The sequence below is a fragment of the Oenanthe melanoleuca genome, chromosome 26, assembly GCF_029582105.1.
Source record: "Oenanthe melanoleuca isolate GR-GAL-2019-014 chromosome 26, OMel1.0, whole genome shotgun sequence".
Lineage (NCBI taxonomy): Eukaryota > Metazoa > Chordata > Aves > Passeriformes > Muscicapidae > Oenanthe > Oenanthe melanoleuca.
This window is the reverse complement of record NC_079359.1, coordinates 1,533,557-1,556,013: the sequence shown is the minus strand read 5'-3', so window position 1 is coordinate 1,556,013 and position 22,457 is coordinate 1,533,557. Positions and strand designations below refer to the sequence as shown.

At 51.8% G+C, this 22,457-nt stretch overlaps 1 protein-coding gene across 4 annotated transcripts in view; it reads left to right on the top strand.

Annotated features, from left to right (window-relative positions):
* PLXNA2 (plexin A2) overlaps nt 1-11,544 on the top strand; it is a 160,012-nt gene extending 148,468 nt beyond the window's left edge. For 2 of the 4 annotated variants that reach the window (XM_056511326.1, XM_056511327.1), the window contains exons 28-32: nt 313-503; nt 1,586-1,755; nt 3,209-3,421; nt 3,709-3,859; nt 5,212-11,544. In XM_056511326.1, the coding sequence (XP_056367301.1) occupies nt 313-503; nt 1,586-1,755; nt 3,209-3,421; nt 3,709-3,859; nt 5,212-5,307 (821 nt within the window). In that variant the 3' untranslated portion in view covers nt 5,308-11,544. The remainder of the gene's footprint in view (nt 1-312; nt 504-1,585; nt 1,756-3,208; nt 3,422-3,708; nt 3,860-5,211) is intronic. The other 2 variants (XR_008842366.1, XR_008842365.1) reach the window with 2 other exon arrangements.
* Nucleotides 11,545-22,457: the final 10,913 nt, after the last annotated feature.

Here is a 22,457-nt window from a genome sequence, read left to right as displayed (position 1 = left end):
TGTGGATCTGTACAAGGAGATCAGGGGAGGATGTGAATGGGGCAGGAAATGCCTCATATGGGAGAAAAAACCCCTCAGCTCTGAGTTTTTTTGTTGAATGGAGACCAACACAGATTTTTGGCAAACACCAAATTTTGACGGCGCAAAACAAAAACGCGCGCAAAACAAAAACGCGGCGGTTTTCCATTTCATTCCCCACCAAAAAAAAAATCCAGAAAACCCAATGCCAGCTATTTGGGTATTGTGAGGGCACTGAGGGAGGAGCAGAAGGGTTTTGCTGTGGCCATGACCCTCCTCTCTGCTCTGGCCCAGACTCCACGTTCCGCTACACCGGGAGCCCCGACAGCCTGCGGTCGCGCGCGCCCATGATCACCCCCGACCTGGAGAGCGGCGTCAAGGTCTGGCACCTGGTCAAGAACCACGACCACGGCGACCAGAAGGAGGGAGACCGGGGCAGCAAGATGGTGTCTGAGATCTACCTGACCAGGCTGCTGGCTACAAAGGTACCTGAGCTGAATTTACCCGCGGAATGCAGCCCCAGTGATGCTCAGCTCCCGGGCTGGCTGCGTTTTCCTGGGGTTGGGAGAGTCCTGGAGCAGCAACAGAAGCACAGCCCAGATTTCCTCATGCTCAAGGCAATTGCAGCTCTCCATTTTTATTTGCACAGTGTTAAAACACAAATTGGGGAATGCAGTGCCTGGATATATTTACCCATTTCCTCGACCACACACGGTTTTCTTGCCTTTCCCCACGTGCTCATCAGCGTGGATAACGCAGCTGTGCTTTGGAAAGCAAAAAATAGAATTGTTTCAGGTTAGAATAAAGAGTAAATGAGTGAGTAGCTGCAGGCTGGAGCTTTCCCCTGGGATCCTCCAGCAGTGTTTGAAAAGACCCCAACCTTGGTAGTTCCCATGGTGCTGACACTTTTTGGGGCTGGTAACATTTAGTGTCCCTTCCTGCCACTGCTGCTTGGCCAGGGAAGTGCCTGTCCCTCCCTTCACCCCCTGTCACCAAACCTGCAGGAAAACAGAAAACTCTCCAACAAAATTAGAGAATTAGGTATTAAATTATTCTGGCCAGGATGTGCAATAGAAATTATTTCATCCACACACGCCTGGGTTGTGCAGTGAAAATCATTACATCAGACATGGGGTTTTTACCCCATTTTTCACATATTTATACATAAAACCTCCAAAGAAATTCACATTTACTGCTTCTAAATTACACAATTCTTAGTATTTAGTCTCCTATTGGTTATTGATCCTTTCAGTGCTAATTTGGTCCTCATGCTCTGGTTCTCTTATTAATCATTTCCCTGACCAGACATCTCTGATCACACCAGGGGATGATGTTTGCTAATACTCATTTACCCCCTCTGTATCTTCTGGCTCTGGGAATCTCCTTTTCATTGATAGAAACCCATAAGTCCTCACCCAGAAATTCTCAAGCCCTCAGTGAAACTTTCCAAGAGAAAACTTCACTTCCCCCCCACCCTCCGCAGACACGAACAAACCCCTGAATAAAATTACACTAAAAAAAAAAAAATGAAGTGAGAAGCTGTCTAAATGTGCCATGCTGCCGTCAGGGCACGCTGCAGAAGTTCGTGGACGACCTGTTTGAGACGCTGTTCAGCACGGTGCACCGCGGCAGCGCCCTGCCCCTCGCCATCAAGTACATGTTCGACTTCCTGGACGAGCAGGCGGACAAGCACGGCATCCACGACACCGACGTGCGGCACACCTGGAAGAGCAACTGGTAACACCCGGCTGCTCCCTGGTTCTGGGGAGAAAAACCCCCAGATCTGTGGGGAATCGTTTTGGGAAGGGCTGGGAACAGGCAAAGGGGGAGAGGGACCCAGAGCTGGGCTGCCTGTGTGCTGTTCACAGGATCCTAAAATCATGGAATATCCTGGTTTGGAAGGCAAGGGGGGTAGTCTGGCTGTCTCTGGGAGCTGCACAGCTGGGCTTTGGGAATAGTGGGAAGCAAGGCTCCAGTGCTGCCTGCACAGCCCTGCTGTGCCAGGAATGCCAGCACAGAGCTCAGCCAGTGGCTGCTCCTTTCCCATCACTCTGGGGAGCACCTGGAGCATTTGGGCATCAGCAGGAGGTGGCACAGGGAGAAGGAGCCAGCTGTGCATGCCTCAGGCATGGGCTGCAGCCAGGTCCAGCCTCTCCAAACAGTGGGAGCTCTCACATCTCTGCCTCTGCTGCTATTTTAGGATTAAAACCTCTGTGGGTTGGAAATTTACCTCTGCAAGAAAGAAAAAAAGAAAAGAAAGCACAACACATGGTTGTTCCCTAAAGACCTTGTATTTTCCCCTGACTCTCTCATGGTTTAAAAGGCCTCTAATCATCATGGCAGCAAAAGCTTGTTCCCTGCTAAGGCAGTGGGAAGCTCAAAACAATTCATTTAAAGCCTTCAAATAAGTAGTTATTGGGATAAAACTGTAGAATCACAAGAAATTACGAAAAAAAAAGAAAGCAATGACCACCAGAGTTTGGTCTGCCAGAGCCATCAGGCCCCACCAGGCCTGGAACTTCCTTCTCCCCATCTCAGCTGAGCTGCAGCATTTCCAGAAAGGGAATTTTGGTGGGGACATGGGAGAAGGCTTCCCCTGGGGCAGGTCAAAGCAAAGGGAGCTGAGTTTGGGGCTGGGGCTGAGCAGCTCTGCTGCAGCACTGCAAGAGTTAAAGCTGCAGCCTTCAGCGAGCTGCAGAGACAGAGAGAGCTGCGACTTGAAAGGTAATAGAAAGCAGCAGCTGCTTTTTTGATCCTGCTATACAGCCGAGGAAAAAAAGGAATAATAATTCCCCTTTGATTGCGAAGGCCCCGGGATTTGGGGACAAAGCCTGTGGTTCCTGCTTGCAGTGATGGTGCTGGGGCTGCCCCTGCTCACCCCCACTGCAGCCCTGCTCTCCCCAGCCCCTCTAATCCTGAAGATGTTCCCCAGTGCCCCCAAAGTGCCCAGCTCTGCCCTGCCCCTCATCTCCTCCTCTGCTCCCTGTGGGACCCGAGCCTGGCACAGCAGGATCCAGCACAGCCTCTGGGCAGCACTGGGCTAGCTGGAGATTGATGGCCTTGGCCCAGCTCCTGTCTCAATTCTTCTCTTCCCACCATTCATGTTCTGCCTTGCAGCACCATCTGCAGCAAGTGCCCTTTCCTTGCCTTTGTCTCCTCATTTCGTTTTGTTTCTCGCTTTCCCTCCCAGCCTCCCGCTCCGCTTCTGGGTGAACGTGATCAAAAACCCCCAGTTTGTGTTCGACATCCACAAGGGCAGCATCACGGACGCCTGCCTCTCCGTGGTGGCTCAGACCTTCATGGATTCCTGCTCCACCTCGGAGCACCGCCTGGGCAAGGACTCGCCCTCCAACAAGCTGCTGTACGCCAAGGACATCCCCAGCTACAAGAGCTGGGTGGAGAGGTGAGGGCAGCACGTGGGAGTGTGGGTGCTGAAACCCCAGGGAGCTCAGAACAGAACATCCTGAGTGGAAGGGGAGCACAAGCACCAGCAGTGATGCTGCCGGTGGTTCTCAGCCTCGCCAAGCATCGCTGCTCTTGTTTCCAGCCCGTTACAGCCCAGAGTCCTGTTTTGCTGGATGTAAACGCAAAGCAAAAAGATGTTCTTATCCCTGCAGAGCTTAGCTTAAATCCCAGTGGGAGCAGGGCCCTTTGGAGCGTTCCATTCTCCCCCTGCCCCTGTTCCTGCAGGTATTACGCCGACATCGCCAAGCTCCCGGCCATCAGCGACCAGGACATGAACGCCTACCTCGCCGAGCAGTCGCGCCTGCACGCCGTGGAGTTCAACATGCTGAGCGCCCTCAACGAGATCTACTCCTACGTCAGCAAGTACAGCGAGGAGGTGGGTGTGGGCAGCAGGGTCCCCTGGGCAGGGGTGTCCCCTGGAGGGATGGTGTCCTCTGGGAATCAGTGCTTCCTGGCCATGGTGGTGTCCCCTGGGCAGTGGTGTCCCCAGGAATGGTGGTATCCCCTGGGAATCAGAGTTCCCTGGCCATGGTGGTGTCCCCTGGGCAATGATGTTCCCTAGGCCATGGTGTCCTCTGGAGTGATGGTGTCCCCTGGGCCGTGGTGTCCTCTGGAGTGGTGTCCTCTGGGCCATGGTGTCCCCTGGGCCATGGTGGTATCTCCTGGGCATTGTTGTCCCCTGGGCCATGGTGGTGGCGGTGTCTCCTGGGCAATGTTGTCCCCTGGGCCGTGGTGGTGACAGTGTCCCCTGGGCCATGGTGTCCCCTGGACCATGGTGTCCCCTGGGCAATGATGTTCCCTAGGCCATGGTGTCCCCTGGGCAATGTTGTCCCCTGGGCCGTGGTGGTGGCGTTGTCCCCTGGAGTGATGGTGTCCCCTGGACCATGGTGTCCCCTGGGCCATGGTGTCCCCTGGGGCCATAGGGCCCCGTGGCACGTGCATAGGAGAGCAGAAGCAGTGCTGGCTTGTGTCAGGACCCCTCCCAGAGCTCCTTGCCCTCCCTCCCCTGGATGCAGCCCGGCCGTAGCTGGCGCCGCTCCTGCCCCACTGTTCTCTTCACGCACACAAGGGTTTGGGTTTGGCTGCACTTGTAGCATCCTCCCCAGGGGGACTGAGAGCTAAAATATTGTGGGAGCACCTGGATACCTCAGCTCTGGCATCCACCCAGTGCAGTGGAAAATATTCACGACCCATCAAAGCTCCCCAGAAACCTCGGTGTCCTTTGGGAGCAGCCTGGTCCAAATCCCTGCTGCAGTGGCACAGGCTCCTGTTTGCAGAGGCTTCCTGGCAGCCTGAGCTCCTTTAATGAATGCATCACTTGAAACCAAGTTCTCGCCATCTGTTCCACCCCTTCATTTCGCTGCAAGAAGAACTGATTTTGTAATTATGTCCGTGAAACGGAAGGGTTTTGTCATTGAACTGCATGTAGCCATTTGTGATACAACGCCACGGCTATTTTCCCATTAGGGTTGAAAAATCTCATCACTTTCGTGCTAAATGAGACAAGAAATGTGGAGTCCAAGACTCCAGAGTGAGTTTTGTTGAGTAGGTATCGAGGGGTTCAACAAACCAACAACAGCCAAGTTGCTTTGCTATTTATTGGGATTTCACAGCTCCCCACTTGGAGATGCTCACATCTCGCTGCCCACCCACCTCTCCCACTCCCTCTCTCACTGATTTCTCTCTCTGATTTTTTTATTTTTTCCCTTTTTGCTGTTTTCTCCCCAGCTCATCGGGGCTCTGGAGCAGGATGAGCAGGCTCGGAGGCAGCGCTTGGCGTACAAAGTAGAGCAGCTCATTGGGGCCATGTCCTTCGAGAGCTGAAGAAAGGTCACGGACAGCAAAGGGCAGAGCATCGCACGGACTCTCGGGAATCTGGAGGGAGAACAAGCCAGGAAGGCACTGGACACACCCCCCAAGGCTCTTCTGGAGAGAGCAGAGCCTGGCCCAAGGACTGGCTGTGTTCAAAAATCATACAGGATCCAGTTGGAAAGGGCAGAAAGGGAAGATGAAACATCTCAAAGTCCAAGCAAGGTGGATCATTTTTTCAAGAAGGAACCTGGAAAGTCTGGATGTCTCCACGACTGCTGCTTTGCATGAAAATTGTTTAATGTATATTAGAAAATAAAACTTTATTTAAAGGGTTTTTTTTTAAAAAAAAAAAACAAAATGGAAGAAAAAGGAAAAAAAATAAATAGATCAAAAACCACAGAGGCCATAGAGATAATCCTGGCAAGACGGATCAGCTTTGAATGCTGTCCCCAAGAGCCTTCAGAGGACATGGCTCAGGCATTCTGCCAACAGACTCTCACACCCATTGGAACATCTGGAACACCGAAACGTCTTCGTTTTGGATTCTTACAACAAATCCGAGCACAAGTGTGCACCACTTTTACACAAACAAAATAGTTCTGCCCAAAAATCATCCAGTGGCTGAGGAACTTAGAGGCACTAGAAGGAACTTTACCTGAATTGCAAAACCATCAGATCATCCGACCTGTCTTGAAATCCAGCTTTATCCGTGTATTTATATAGTGTCAATATATCTATTTTTTTTAAATCCCATTTACTGTCGAATGAGGAAAGATCTGAATTTCCTTGCTTTTCCCTTTTCCACCCTCATCTCACCTCGCTGGCTGCCGGTGACCCAGCAGTGTCCAGCAGTGTCCAGCATGGCTGTGGTGACCCAGCAGTGTCCAGTTTGGCTGTGGAGATCCAGCAGTGTCCAGCAGTGTCCAGCATGGCCATGGTGACCCAGCAGTGTCCAGCAGTGTCCAGCAGTGTCCAGCATGGCCATGGTGACCCAGCAGTGTCCAGCAGTGTCCAGCAGTGTCCAGCATGGCCATGGTGACCCAGCAGTGTCCAGCAGTGTCCAGCAGTGTCCAGTATGTCTGTGGTGACCCAGCAGTGTCCAGCAGTGTCCAGCAGTGTCCAGCATGGCCATGGTGATCCAGCAGTGTCCAGCATGGCCATGGTGACCCAGCAGTGTCCAGCAGTGTCCAGCAGGGCCATGGTGATCCAGCAGTGTCCAGCAGTGTCCAGCATGGCCATGGTGACCCAGCAGTGACCCGTTCAGTGGCCACTGCTGGTTCCTGCAGGTGCCACATGAGCCAAGGCAGAGCTGTGCCAACACCTCCAGAGTTGGTTTTGGGGTCTCCAGCAGCCGCCTCCGATTTCTCACAGCGAAACCCCCCAAACCCCGATGTTTACAATACTTGAAAAGCCTGGACACTGGGAGAGCAGATTTGTGCTGGTTTTCTGCTGGACACGGGGAGTCCTTCGGCACAGGCTCCCTTTGGGCAGCGTTTGCCGCCTCACCCAGCGCCAGGACTTGCATTTCCACTGGGCAAGGCAGAGAAATCTCCACTCCAGGCAGGAGCAAACCTTAAGCAGCAGCCCAGGCCAGCCAGCTCTGCTGTCGTGTGTCTGTGTCGCCGTCTCGTTGTTCTCTTCAGTTCCTTGCTGCCCCCACGGCACACGTTCGTTCCTGTGGCCAGTGGCAGGCAAATGTTTGTGAGTGTTATTCCTTTCAAAGACACCAAAGCTTATGTGTGTCCCTTTGTAGAGTGCCAGGAGGGGAAGGAATGCTGTAAATATTTCTCTCTGTAGTAAATATTGATACGTGTGCAGGCTGCAGTGGGGAGGGCAGGGAGAGGAGGCCTAATGGAAATACAAGTGTTGGCTGCAGGAGCTTGGCAATGGCAGCAAAATAATTCCTGGTGTCTGCCCAGGCAGTGTCACACCAGACTGGGATCTCCCTTTGCAGCCAGTGTGTGTTGAAGAAAAATCCATCTCCATCTCCATCCTCCTCCTCCACCATTCCTCCTGGAGCAGCCCAGCAGGGCTCCCAGAGAGCTGCTGGCTTTCTGTGTCCTGCAGCCCAGCACCAGGGGAGGGGAGAAGCACGTAGAGAAATACTCAGGAAACTTGGTTTAATTACCATTCAGTAAAAGCCATGCCAAGTCCGCTTTCTTTTGGTAATCCACTTCTGTGAGTCTCTCTGGAAAGCAGAAAATGCTGATGATAATAATCAACCTCGTGCAATAAGTTCTTGACATTTACAGCAGCCTGAGCACTGGATTTACTGAGACAGGGGGAGAGTGGCAGAAACAGAGACTGAAAGGCAGAGCAGTGTTTGTACTGCCTGTTATCCCAGAGTTCCCTTCCCAGGGATCCTGCTCCTGCACAGTGAATCTCATTTCTAAGGCAAAAAATGTGCAAAAGTCCTACTAAAAGTCAGGCACTGCGGAGCCCAGTGCCAGGAATGTCATTGGAGCAGTCCCCAGCCTGGCCTGCTCCTTGCTGCAGGTACCAGAGGATGTGACAGGGTCAGGCTTTGAAATCCTGCAGGTTTTTGCTGGTTCTCTTCCTGCTCACAGCTTAGGTGAGGGATTTCCGGATCTGTTCTGTCTGGTTGTTGGGTTCACCAAGTTCTCATGGTACTCTGAAACCCAAAGAGAGCACTCCAAAAAAATTCCTGAATGACTTCCAAACGCTTCCAAATATCGGTGTGGGGAGTTATCTCTGCAGGACTCACAAAATACGAGTAGAGCCCAAAGCAAAGGCCTGGCTGTGCATCACCTGGGCCTGCTGACGCTGTCCCTGCCCTGGTGCTCCTCCCTGCATCTCCTGGAGAGGCTTTTGTGCAGCCCTTTTAATCCTGCTTTCCTCCTGCTGCTCTCTCCCCTCTGGCCAGGAGCACCCCCCAAGCCAAGGTTTTGTCATTCCCCACTCCCCTGTATTTTCTCAGAAGAAGTGGAGGTCCCCAAGCACCCCCTGGATTTTCTGGAAGAACATTAAGGAGACAAGGGGACAATCAGCTGATCTTCTGTGCTGTGGGATGATTTCAGCAGAGAGAAAAAAGGGGAAGCAGCAGGAGCACTTTGCAGACCAGTAAGCTCTTACACTTCAGACTGAATTCCTAAATAAATGGCAAAAACACCTCTTCCATCACCTGGAAAAGCTTTAGGAGGATGGCAGAGGGAACAGCACAGTCCTGGCTGGAGGGGTGGCCTAGAAATCCATTGCCAAGTATCTTCTCATGGTGGTTGACATTAATTATGGATCTTTACAGGCAATTATATGGATTGAAGCAACATATCCCCCCGGGGCAAAGCGCTGGGAATCTCTTGCCCTGTTTGCATCCGACATTTCCATTCCTCCTTTGGGAAGAGGACGCTCCAGATCTCAACATGGCATTTTCTTTGCACTCGCAGCAAACTGGACTCGAGGTTTGGTCAGGAGGGGGGCACTTGCCTTAGATGAGACGATTTCACGTCCCTCTCATTGCCCCCTCCCTCCTGTCGCGTTCGGAGCCTCCAGCTCGCTCCGTTTCAGGTGTTCCGACATCAAAGTGGGAGACGTCACTTTCCGGGATCTCTCTGCCTGGTGTCACGGCTTGAATAATTCCTTTTCATCTTCTGCTCATGAGCTATCAAAGCACCCACTCCGAGGGGGAGCGAGGTGCTAATCAAACGCTTCTCCACCTTGAAAGCCTTTATTAAACCCCGCCTAGGAGAGCGGAGCTCGCAGGCAAGGCTGGCCCCGCTGAGGCTGCACCACCAGGGTGTGGACAGCGAGAGGCCCACGCTGTGCCGTAAAGGATGGATCTAAAGGGAGGCAGGAGGGATCAGCGTGGCCAAGGCGCTGGAAACCCTGTGAAATCCAGCATGGATATCCATGGAAACCCTGGATATCCTGTCTGCAGCTCAGTGAGGACCCACCGTGGGGACCAGCGCTGGGAAACAAAACTGCTGCCACGGCCTCGCTGCATCCCAGCAGCATCCCAGGTGTGGAATTTCGTTTTTTTTCCTGAAGTGTGGCCGTGGGGACAGCAGTGCCTCCCTGCAGGGCTCGGGGCTGGGACACGCTGGGGATGGTGAATGCAGCGGTGCCAACAGAGACCTTCATCACAGCAGTGCCTTCCACACTCTGTCTTAAAATCCTGGTGGCCCATCCCCACGTCAGTGTTCCCTCCTACCTTCCACTGGACTCCACAAAAAACGTCCCAATGTTGGAAACAGCCTGGGTGGGCACCTGGAGGGCAAGGTGAGAGGGTTTAAGGCTCTGGGGTTGCATTCTGCAGGCTGCTGGCTCCGAGCTCCTTGTGGGGGCCTTAGTGCTTAAGTCTGTGTGGGAAAAGGGTCAGAGCATCCCCTCCTCCAGTGGGCACAGCCCCCAAACATGGTCTCATTCCCAAAACGCCCCATGAGGCAGCAGGGATGAGGAAACCAGGTTGGCACAGGGCAGAGCAGCTCCCGGCACGGTCCCTGTGCTGCTCCAGAGCCTCCAGCTCCTTCCCTGGCAGCAGCCCAGCCACGTTCTCCTGTCACTGGCTGTTCTCCATCCAGTTTCCTGTGCTGTCAGAGCTCACCTGTCACAGGGACTCAGCTCCCCAAACTAAACGAAACTAAAACAGACTGACTGGAGTAAGCTGAGCCATCTGGGAGAGCTCACGCGTGGCTGTGCCCTGGGGAGAAGAAAAAAACGTTCTGAGGAGGGTAAATAACTGACATCAAAGATGCATTAAAGTGCCACAGAGCTGCAGCCATCCTATTCCACAGCCACGTTGGTACCAGGAATTGCAAGGCCATGGTGCAGGGAGCTGTGACATTGCAGAGTTGTGTGCAGTGGAAGAGGATGGGAGCCTTTGGACCAATTCTGGCTGTCTGGAAGGCTTTGTGCCCTTTCACCCTGCAAACACCCAGATTCAGGTGCTGGTCCTGTTCTGGGCAGCTCATGTACCAGCAGTCACAGCTCCAGCTGCAGGTGGTGCCTGGTGCCTTCCTGGCTCCTGGAAGAAAACTGGGGGTCTGTGGTGTGTACCCTGCACCCCAGGGTGCTCTTCTGGGTGCCAGGGTCAGAGATGGGGAGGTGGAAGGGTGGGGCACTGCGGGATGGCAGAGCCTGACTGCTCCTGGCTGGAAAAGCCACTCCAGTCCCTGCCAGGAGTGATGCCCACGCTGCTGAGGTGACACCTGAGGTGCTGTGGCTGTGCTGAGGTGACACCTGAGGTGGTGTGGCTGTGCTTAGGTGACACCTGAGGTGCTGTGGCTGTGCTGAGGTGACACCTGGAGTTGCTGTGGCCGTGCTGAGGTGACACCTGAGGTGCTGTGGCCGTGCTGAGGTGACACCTGAGGTGCTGTGGCTGTGCTGAGGTGACACCTGAGGTGGTGTGGCTGTGCTGAGGTGACACCTGAGGTGCTGTGGCTGTGCTGAGGTGACACCTGAGGTGGTGTGGCTGTGCTGAGGTGACACCTGAGGTGGTGTGGCCGTGCTGTGAGCATGGCAGTGGCTCTCTGCTTGTTCTTTCAGATCCCCTTTTGTCCCTGTGCCTCCCATCCCTCTCCTCCCTTGGTAACCCTGGAGTACAGCCCTGAAAGAATTGACCTTTCTGCAGCACTGAGGAACCACAGGGCCCACCCAACTGCACAGACAATATCCCAAATATCCCAAATATCCCAAACTCCCTGGGCCTCCCAAGGCTGCCAAATCAAACACCAGATCTCCTGTATGGCCTTTCCTTTGGGATTTTTAATACTTCTCTTTCGAGCAGCGTCTCCAGCCGGCGTTTCCATCCCAAGGACACACGAGAGGAGCCGTGGGGAGGGAGCTGAGCTGATTCTGCCATGGCATTCCATGGCTTCAGGAGATGCAGTGAGCATGTCCTTCTCCTACTGCTGAGTTTTGGTGCTGATGGCACCTTGGGGGCCCTTAGGAGAAGCAGCAAGGGGAAGGGAATGTACAGGTACTAAAACTTCTGGAGTCCCCCCAAAAATGTCACAGAATGTAGAGGTACCAGCCATGGAACAGATTCTGATTTCTTCTTCCCCTTCTCCTTACAGACCCACCCCTACCAGTTTTAGGGGATTTGTGTATTGGCAGGAACAAGGAATTGATTTGTATCTGTGCCCATTCCACCGTATCATTCTCTGGCTCCTCCCCTCCCCGTTATACTTGACACACTGGAGTTCTGTATTATATTTTTTTTTTAAGATGATTGTCTGTTTTTTTGTTGTTTTTACAAGTGTTGTGGAAAAAAAAAACAAAAAAAAAAACAAATGTAAGAAAGTTTAAGTATTTAAAAATGTTCCAAGGAAATAAAAGGGGGTTTTGTTATTATTCTAATATATTATTGTGTACCTATTGTAAATATGAAACACTCCTATTTTGCAAGCCAAGGACTCACTTTGTACTGTTGTTATATATAAATAAAGTTTACTGGTTAAAAAAGCCCTCCTGAGTAGCTCCTTGTTTTCCAGTATGTGCTGGGTGGCATTTACTGTGTGAGGAACATTTATTTCCTGAATCCCAGCAGCAAAAATGGGTGAGTGGAAATCCCAGACTGGTTTGGGTTTGAAGGGACCTTAAAGCTCATTCCATTCCACCCCCTGCCATGGGCAGGGACACCTTCCACTGTCCCAGGTTGCTCCAACCTGGCTTTGGACACCTCCAGGGATGGGATATCTGGAAATAAGCCCTGAGTGGGTTATTATAACTGGGGTACAGCTGGGATGGGGATCCCCAAAACTTGCAGGCAGGAGCAGCCTTAGGGACTGCATGAAATTCCATTTATTTCCACTCCAGCTGGAGCAGGAGCAGCAAACCCTGTTTGTAAATAAAAGACCTGGGTGAGTTCTCCCTCGTGGTGTTTCCCCCTCGCTGAAATGCTCAGTCCTTGAGGTGAAACACTTTTTCTTCCACTTCATAAATTCCAGCCAACATCTCAGCAAACGCTGAGAGGCATCTGCTGAGTAGCAGGATCAGTGAGTGACTTCTCCAGCAGCTGCCTGTCAACTTTAATGGCCAATATGGTCGCAATTACAGCAATGAACTTTCTCTAACAGCCCAAAATTACTCTGGATGATGATAAGTGACAGAAAAATGGAGACCCTTAAGGAAGCATTAAAGAAGAAACATGTGGATATGGAACAAGAGATCTCGCTGCTTTTTCTGGAGGATCTCAAGGGGTTGTTGTTTTTTTTTTTTTTTTTCCTTTTCAAATTAGGTACTAAAAAGGATAAATCTGAGCCAGAAGGGGAAGGTCTGGCACTGTGGGTCACAGCAGGAGTTCAGTGCTGCCGTGGAATGTGGATTTTTTATGAACATTTATCTCTGAATCTGCTGGTTTCAGTGTGGGGCTAATGGGGAGATGGGAAGCTGCTCCTGTTGGAAGGGAATGCAAATCCATCATGTCAGAGCAGCACTCTGCTCCTCAGGCAGCTCATTCCAGCTTATTTCCCTCAAACTGAGACCAAAGCTCGACACAGACCTCAGGGGGCAGTTTGGCCACATCCTGCTGTGTCCCACTTGAAACCAGCAGATTTTGACCTCCCCAGATGGATCCCACGGGCTCTGGATGGAACCATTCCAGTGCTGTGACCCCTCAACGTGGAGTTTTCACATGATTTGTTAGTTAGGGAATAAAAGAGGAGACTTTTTGTTTTTCACCAGTGCCTTGGGTAAGTCTAAATGCAAAGAATTCAATAGAAACTAGACCAAGGTCTCCAGAGCTTTCCTGGAAGTGTTTTACCTTCAGAGATGCTAATCCTGTGCTGATCCTGGTTTACCCGTGGCCACTGCTCTGTAGGACAGACCCTGGAGGCAGGACAGCAGCTGCCAGGAAAATCTGCACTGCCTGTGCACCCTTTGGGAGGTTATTGACTCCTTCAGCTCAGCAAAGGAGAAAGAAATTCCAACATGAATCGACAGCATCGACCGTGGGGTCATTTGTATTCATCTGCACCTTGTTAATAGATGTAATAAGGATACTCAATTAAAAATTACATTTAATCTGGCATGCACTTCACAGGCCTTTATTGGCACTGACAAGGTCAAGTGATGCTTAATAAAGATTATATAAAATGCAGATGGCTTGGATCCCTTCATCATCCCCCACATCCAGAGCAGAGCATGCAGAGCCATGGAAAGAGTCAGGAGAGCAGGTTTGGATCTTCCATGGAAAGTTTGGGGGTCCCAAAATGTGCTGGAGTCTCCCCTGATCCCCCCCTTTGTCACCTCCTGCATCCCCTTGGCCAGCTTGGATCCCACCCCCTGGACGTGTGGGTGGTCCTGTTGTTTCATCACTGTCACTCTGCAGATTGTGCAGCAGATTTTGGACGTCCTGGTGCTGCCTTTTCCAGCCTGGTTATCAGGGAGAGCTAATGGAGGTGACACTTCCAATTATCAAATACGGTCGTGGCATTAATTTTGACCTGTTTAAATTTCAGCATCTTTTCCCTTCTGCGAGTGCTTAGCTGGAGGGTGACATAGAATTGTATGGAAGCAGACAGTGATCCCAGCCTGGCAATAACAGACACAAAAATCTCCTGCTTTTTATTTATGCAGGGTCTGGTTATATTTAAATGGGCAACTCATTTGTAATGGAGATTTAATTCTGTGTTATTGGACACTTCACTGCTTAAAATGGAGCAGATCACTAAAACCCACATTAAATCCCCTACTCTCACCTCCAGACTCTTTCCAGGGGACATTTGGAACCTCTCACCTTATAATAAAAATTATAATTCGATAAGAATTTTAAAGTAATAATAATAAAACATAAAACACTTTGCCCCCAGGTGCAAGGTCCACCTGGAACCTGCAAGATATTGATGTTGTCCCAGTCTGACATCAACGTGATGGAAACTCATTAATTAATTTAGAGATCATCCTGAAGAAAAATCTTGTCTGTGCTCCAATATATTGACAGGTCTGTGCAGGCAAGTGGATAGAAAATAATATGAAAGTATAAAACCACAATATAAAATAGATGTACAACATAATCCAACATGAACATGTCTGTATCCATTTGGATCAAGAGTACACCCCGAGGTTCAAGTTAAAACTTAAAATTACAAATATTGATGCCAAAACAAAGGTTTTGTTTTTACTCCCAAATAATACTTAGGAAAATGGGAACCACTCAGGCTTTATTGTCACTTCATAATTAACTCCAGTGAAAGAATCTAATTACAAATGTTCAATGCTGCCCCGGGGCAACATGTGTAGGGAAAGGGAAGGAGGATGGTCAGGCTTAAACAACTCAGGTAAAAATGAACTCCACGGTAATATTTGATAATTAAGAATGTCTCTATCAGCTTGTCTGGCTATTAATGAATTGGGCTGTTCTTTTCACATTTGATTACTGCAGTTTTATGATGCCTGCTGGCCTTTATTGCTCCTGGGAATGGGCTTGTCTGTGGGCTGAGCACCAAGAATAATGGTAGAGAATGAGCTGGGTTGGAAATGATCTTAAAATTCATCCAGTGCCACCCCTGCCATGGCAGGGACACCTTCCCCTGCCCCAGGCTGCTCCAGCCCCAGTGTCCAACCTGGCTTTGGGCACTGCCAGGGATCCAGGGGCAGCCACAGCTGCTCTGGGCACCTGTGCCAGGGTGTTGGGAGATTTAATTCCATTTTGAGAGCCTCACACTGCAGGAACACCAGGGATGAGTCCATTCCTCACTGCTGGGTGCAGGGCTGGACACACAGAGCCTGGAGCTAAAGAGGTGGGAGGTGCCCGGGGGTCCCTGGGACACGGGCAGGGCTGCCAGGGATGGCTGTGTCACACCAGGGATGGCTGTGTCACACCGGGACTGGCATTGTCACACTAGGGATGGCTGTGTCACACCGGGACAGTCTGTGCCACACCTGGCATGGCATTGTCACACCAGGACTGGCTGTGTCACACTGGGACTGGCTGTGTCACACTGAGACTGGCTGTGTCACACTGGGACAGTCTGTGTCACACCTGGCATGGCATTGTCACACCAGGACTGGCTGTGTCACACTGGGACTGGCTGTGTCACACTGGGACAGTCTGTGTCACACCAGGACTGGCTGTGTCACACTGAGGGTGGCTGTGTCACACTGGGACTGGCTGTGCCACACCTGGCATGGCATTGTCACACCAGGACTGGCTGTGTCACACTGGGACAGTCTGTGTCACACTAGGGATGGCTGTGTCACACCAGGGATGGCATTGTCACACCAGGACTGGCTGTGTCACACTGAGGGTGGCTGTGTCACACTGGGACTGGCTGTGTCACACCAGGACTGGCTGTGTCACACTGAGGGTGGCTGTGTCACACTGGGACTGGCTGTGCCACGCTGGGATTGGCTGTGTCACACCAGGGTCGTGTCACACCAGGACTGGCTGTGTCACACTGGGACTGACATTGTCACACCAGGGATGGCTGTGTCACACCAGGACTGGCTGTGTCACACTGGGATTGGTTGTGTCACACTGAGGGTGGCTGTGTCACACTGGGACTGACTGTGTCACACCAGGACTGGCTGTGTCACACTGAGGGTGGCTGTGTCACACTGGGACTGGCTGTGTCACACTGGGATTGGCTGTGTCACACTGGGACTGACTGTGTCACACTGGGATTGGCTGTGTCACACTGCTGGAATTGTGGAATTGTCATTCTGCTCAAGTCGCCTCCTGCCTGCAGAGGAGAAGCCTTTTCTCCCTTTTCTCCCTTTTCTCCCTTTTCTCCCTTTTCTCCCTTTTCTCCCTTTTCTCCCTTTCCTCCCTTTTCTCTTTTATTCACACTCAATTAAGCTGAGCTTTGAGGAGAAGATGGGAATGCTTAAAAGTTCCTCCTTTTTTTGCCTCGTTCAGCCTTCACAAAGGGAAGTGCGGGGATGATCTCGGGGGAGAGGCGCTCCTGCACGTGTTCCTAAGGATTCCTTTGACGTTCATTTGATTTTTGCAGCGGGAACCTTCGATGTCTCTGAGCTCCCCACAAAGGCATCGCCTCGGGCTGTACAGGGGTTCACAGCCCGGGTCACAGACCTCATGAATATTTGATAAGTGCTCGAGCAGCGTTTGAGCCTGTGACAAGGCTGGGTCAGCTGCAGCATCCTTCCTGGGAGCCACTGGCACCAAACAAACAGATCCAGGAGCAGAAATGCTCCAACCCTCTCTGGGAGGGAGCTCAGAGGTTGCTGTGCCTGGCCCGGCCTGTTTGCCTGCACAGGAGGAGGGATGGATGTTTCCAGAAGGACTGGCAGCAAGGATGGCTGCAAGGCTGGCAGAAAAATGCTGCCCTGGCCAGAAGCTGCTGAAGGATGGGATTCACCTCACCTACTGTAGGGGAATAAAGAGATCAGTGTGTCTAGAAGGCCAATCACCCTCTGGAGATGCTGTGATTCCCTGGGTTCCTGTCTGAGCTCAGTGTGTGTTGGCAAGGTGAGGGTGCAGGAAATGCACCACAGTGGTCTCAGTGCTGTGCTAATTGCAGGTTTCAAACAAACTCCTCATTTACACACACACACTAATGAACTGGCTGCCTTTTGATGGGGAGTGTGCAGTGCAAGGCTGCACCTCTGAAACAAGGCAGAATTCCCTCCCTCCATCAGGGAGGAGCTGCTGGTGGGGAGCCAATGCCCCCAGTGCATGGGATAGAGGATTAGCAGCTTGGAAATGGATATGGGTACAGTAATAATCTGTGGAGTGATTAATATGGAGATGATTTTTGGATTAATAAGGATGCAGCAGAACTGTCTGCTCAGGAAAGATGTTTTCACTCTGCAGTTTGAACGCAGTGACCGTTACCCTAATGCTGTGATTAAACCCACATTCAAGGCACCTCATTAAATTAGAGTGTAAGAGTGAATTCTTACAACCCACAGCAGGAAATGCATTCAGGCCTGGTGGGTGAAGAATGCCAGGCGATCCTGGAGCACCTCTGGGAATGTCTGAGAGCTCCAGCCCCGCCTGGCAGGTGACCCTGCACTGCTGCCAGTGTGTCAGCACCTTCACCTGAGCTTGGAAACTGCTGCCCTCAGCAGGGACCCTGCCATGGTCACACCGCCACAGCCACCCCCGTGCAGCTGTGTCACCTGCAGGGAACTCGGCTCAGCTGCAGGATGACTCCTGAGCAGGAAAATCCACTGCAAGCCGCAGGTGTGGGGCTCCTGCCAGGCTCTGAAGTGCACTGAGCTCTCCCACCTCTGCTGGTGAGGGGCTCTCACTTCAAAGAGGGGTTAAACGTGCAGGTGGATCCCTGACCTGTCTGCAAAGCTCTGACCTCCAAGGGAAGGAGACTCTCAAGCGTTTCATGACCGCCCCTGCAGCTCAAAGCTCAGCTCACGTCCCCCTCAATCGCCTTTCACTGCTCTGGGGATGAAAGCAGCCTTTGGCAGAGGGGATTTGAGAACCCAGGCTCTGCAAATCCTCCCTTCCAGCCCAGACAAACTGCAGCATCCCTGCAGGGACTGGAGGGGACCCTGGGGACAGTGCCAGCCCTGCCCACGCGTGTGCCCTGGGCGTGTTTGTAAAACAATCTCGTTAATTTTCCGCTTGCTTTGGCAGACCGCAGCTGCTCCGAGCGCGTTTGCGCAGGTTCCCGTTTCCACACGGGAGGTTTTCAGCTCCTCCTCGCCGTGTTCTTCAGGATAAACCCTCTGAAATACCTCGGCTGGCTGGGACAGGGGCTGGGGTGGGGGTACATGGATAACCCACGCTCCACCCAGGCTCAGCCCGGGATTGTTGTGGCTGCCCTGTGCAGGAGGATTTCAGGCTCTTCACTTATTTTCTCTTTAACTCATTGGCTTTGCATTTATCAAGCCCGAGCCGAGGTGCGTGAGGATTAATTGGTGCTCGCTGCTGAGCGAGGCTCATTAAACAGCAGCTTTGGGGTGCAAGTGGCCGCTCACAGAGGCTGTAATGAGCAGGACAAGAGCTCCCAGACTGGAACTTCTCTCCCCCAGCATCTGTTGCCACAATTACAGCCCAGAACCACGAGAGCTGCAGACAAAAGAGCCTTGTTAGAGCAAACGGCTCCCGGGGAGGGGACAACGGGGGTTTCTGGGGAGCACCAGCAGTGGGGCCATGACGGGTGTTTGGTCCTGCAGAACCTCGCACATCCCCCCGGCCAACAGGAGAGGGATTCAACCAGCAGCAGAACCTCGGGGTGTGGGGCGGGGAGGGGGCTGCCAGGGGGGCGGTGGGTGCAGCAATTAGTATCCTGTAGTGACTAATAGGGTGCAATTTGTGCGTGCGCTGTAATTACCATTGTAAGGGGTAATTGATGCACGCGGCTGAGGACAGTGGAGCTCTCCTGCCGCCGGTCCCGGGTGCCCAGGGCACAGCTCCATCCCCCGGGGGGCCCCACCATGGCACAGGGGCTGTGTCACTGTCCCCGGGCACGAGGAGGCGCAGGGGATGCAGAGATGCGCAGGATGCAGGAGATGCCCAAGATGCAGGAAGGTGCAGGAGATGCAGAGATATGCAGGAGGTGCAGGGGATGCAGGAGATGCTCAGGATGCAGAAGGTGCAGAGGATGCAGGAGGTGCAGGAGATGCTCAGGATGCTGGAGCTGCTCAGGATGCAGGAGATGCAGGAGATGCTCGGGATGCAGAGGTGCAGGAGGTGCAGGAGGTGCAGGGGATGCATGAGATGCTCAGGATGCAGGAGCTGCTCGGGATGCAGGAGATGCAGGAGATGCAGGAGATGCTTGGGATGCAGGAGGTGCAGGAGATGCTCAGGATGCAGGAGGTGCAGGAGATGCTCGGGATGCAGGCGATGCTCAGGATGCAGGAGGTGCAGGAGATGCTCAGGATGCAGGAGGTGCAGGGGATGCAGGAGATGCTCGGGATGCAGGAGATGCTCGGGATGCTGAGGATGCAGGAGATGCTCAGGATGCAGGAGATGCTCAGGATGCAGGAGGTGCAGGAGATGCTCGGGATGCAGGAGATGCTCAGGATGCAGAGGTGCAGGAGATGCTCGGGATGCAGGAGATGCTCGGGATGCAGGAGATGCTCAGGATGCAGGAGGTGCTCAGGATGCAGGAGGTGCTCAGGATGCAGGAGGTGCAGGAGATGCTCAGGATGCAGGAGGTGCTCAGGATGCAGGAGGTGCTCGAGGTGCTCGGGATGCTCGGGATGCTCGGGATGCTCTCGTCCCTCTGCTCCGGCTGCCATCTGGTGGCTTCCCAGCGTTTGTTTTTCCAGCTGCTCCTGGAGCAGCTCCCGTGGCCTCTGTGGGCTGGGGTGGGAGGGAAGTGCTGGCCAGGCTTTGGAGGGATCACAGGGATTTGCGCTGGGTGGGGACTGACGCCGGATTTCTATCGGGTTTCTCTCAGTTTGCTTTATGACAGCACTTTCTGATATTGTTTGGCTCGAGTTTTGCCTGTTCGTGCCCCGAATGTGCTGCTGACCCCGGGCACACAGACACTGACGTCAGCCCTGTCTCCAGCTCGGGAGATGAACTGGAGGACAAAGGTTTGCAATAATGATCTGCGATGTCCTGCCCTCCCAGCCCAGCTGGGAGCTCAGACCCGCATTTCTAGCACAGCAAATGGTAAACAAAACAAAAAAAAAAAAAAGTAAAAATCCTGATCTGTGTGTAGATGCAGAGGGTTGTAAATGGACTGGCTTTAAAATCTGGAAGTTTATCCTCAGAATGTCACCCTGGGGCTGGGACCAGGCTCTGTGTTTTTCTGCTTCAGAGTTTTAAGGGGTTTTGCCTCGTTTGGAAATGAAGGATAAAATTAAGTGAGAACTTATGAACCCAGTGGGATGTTTCTCACCCCAAAATGCTTTAGGGGCTGTGGATCAGCCCTTTGAGTTGCCCTGATGCTCTGCAGTGCAGGAGCTGGGCCATGAGGGCCAGCAGGGGCTGGATTTTGGAGATGTGACCCCGCTCCAGATGGGGTGGGAGCCCCTCAGAATACAGGAACACAGCCATGACCCTGCAAGGACCAGCAGGGGCTGGATTTTGGAGATGTGACCCCGCTCCAGATGGGATGGGAGCCCCTCAGAATACAGGAACACAGCCATGACTCTGCAAGGACCAGCAGGGGCTGGATTTTGGAGATGTGACCCCACTCCAGATGGGATGGGAGCCCCTCAGAGCACAACCACGACCCTGCCAGGACCAGCTGGTGCTGTGACAGAAAGAAACCCATGAAATAAATGGGATAAAACGCGTTTTAACAACTCCGTGGGCTGCTCTGCTCAGGTGAGTGATGGGAGCCTAGACTGGAGTCTGAAACCCCTGGAATTCCCCGGAGGGAACATTCCCGATGAAAGCAGAAGGATGCTGCTCCCACCTGGCTCCGTGCTGATGTTCAGGAGGCTCAGGAAGGCTCAGAATAAATGTGACCCTCTTGAAGGCGGCTGATGATGCAAAGGTCAAAAGAAATGACTGACGAGGAGAAAAGTACATGCTAATATTTCTCCAAGAGGAGAAAGAATTACACATAATGGGTGTAATATTCCGAGAGAGACAGCACAGCCTGGTGACTGATGCCAGCGTTTTAAAGGCACTTAAGGCTTAAATTTCCCCTTGATAGAAGTTTTGTCACGTCACTCTGACACGGGTTCTGGGGGAAATGTCACCAAAGCAGAGCCAGGGGAGAAGAGTGCCAGGGAAAACAGGAGCAGAGGGTGCCAGAGCTGCCTGCTCCTCGGGAAGGATCCCCCTGGAAGGTGTGCTCAGCACAGCTCTCAGATCCAGCCCGTGCAGGTTTTATTGTTCTTTTTCCTAAAATAAAGGACCCCCAAATTCCCCCCTCTGCTGCAGCAGCTGGTTTTGATCATTACCAAGAGCATCACACCCTCAGCTTGGACACGGCCAAGGGTGGGACGTGTAAATGCTGAGCTCTTGTCCAAGCTCACGGTGTTTGTGTGGGATTGTTGTGAAACGAGGAGTTGGGGCTGGGAGAAATTCGGGCTTTAGGCAGAGGGTGCAGGGTGAGGGTGCAGCATCCTCAGGGAGCACCGAGCACCTCAGCTCTGAGCAGGGAGAGCTCCTGCTCCAAGAACCCTTCTGACTTACTCATCTCTGAGCTGGGCACACAAAAACCCCAATCAGGGTAGTAATCAGAGTGATAAACTTCATGCTTCTCCATCACAAAAAAATAATAGTTCTGCCTGAGCATCATTATCCCAACATTTTCCTGCTCCTGTGTCACTTACTGAAAATAAAGGTTCATTTCTCCCATTGTAATGAGCTGCACTTTCAATAATTCACAGGGAGGTTTTTCCTGGGCTTTATTTTTTAATCTTTACCACAAGGTTATAAAATCTGTGTCACTTTTTTGAGTGCTCCTGAAGGATCAGCAGGGAGAGAAGGGAAGTGCAGATTTGCAGTTCATTTAATGGCATTTTCCTGTGCCCTTTTGGAACTATTATTATTACTATTATTATTGCTATTACTATTTCCAGTCCTATTGCTGAGGGAGGACTGGGGTTCAGAGAAGGCTTGGGTTGAAATTTGGACCCAAAAGATGCTCTCCATGCTGTTGTTTTAGAGACAACATTTTCTACTCCTGATTATTTTGATACCTGCAGAAGTGTCTGAAGCAGTGAAATCCTTGCAAAACCATTCCAGGCTGAAAAAAGGGTTTTTTCCCCTCTCTTTGTATTGTTTCTTACTGGGTTTGATGTATGATACCTTCATATATGCTCTGTGTATACATATTTAATTTTCCATACAGAAAGTTCTGCCTGTCTTCAGGAAGAGGATGTGGAACTTTTGTGACATTAATCTGGAAGCATCATGAATTATGGTGCTATTTCTGAACGCTTTCTTCATCTATATGAAATGATTATTTGACAGAACAGCCATTCAATATTGTTGGAATAATTATTATGCTTGTTTAATACATCAATTTGAGCTGTTATCATGGATTCTTTGAAATGTTGGATAATTACATAAATAATTAGGGAACAGTCTATCAGTGCATTTTAGGGCAAAGCAGAGCTGCTGATCTTTTACACACACAGGGCTAAAACTTAGGAAAAGAGGAAGGAATCCTTGGCACCATGAATAATTTCTGTAAATTCCCACTGTTTGTTGGCTCCTCCTCATCCTCCCTGTGCCCTCATGGCACATTCCTAAAACCAAGGGATGATCTGGTTATTTCCATAATTGAAATAAATGTGTTCAGATGGGTTTTCCTAACCAGAAGGGTGTCTTGTGTCTGGCACAAGCCAGGAATTGGGGATTCCATGGGGTC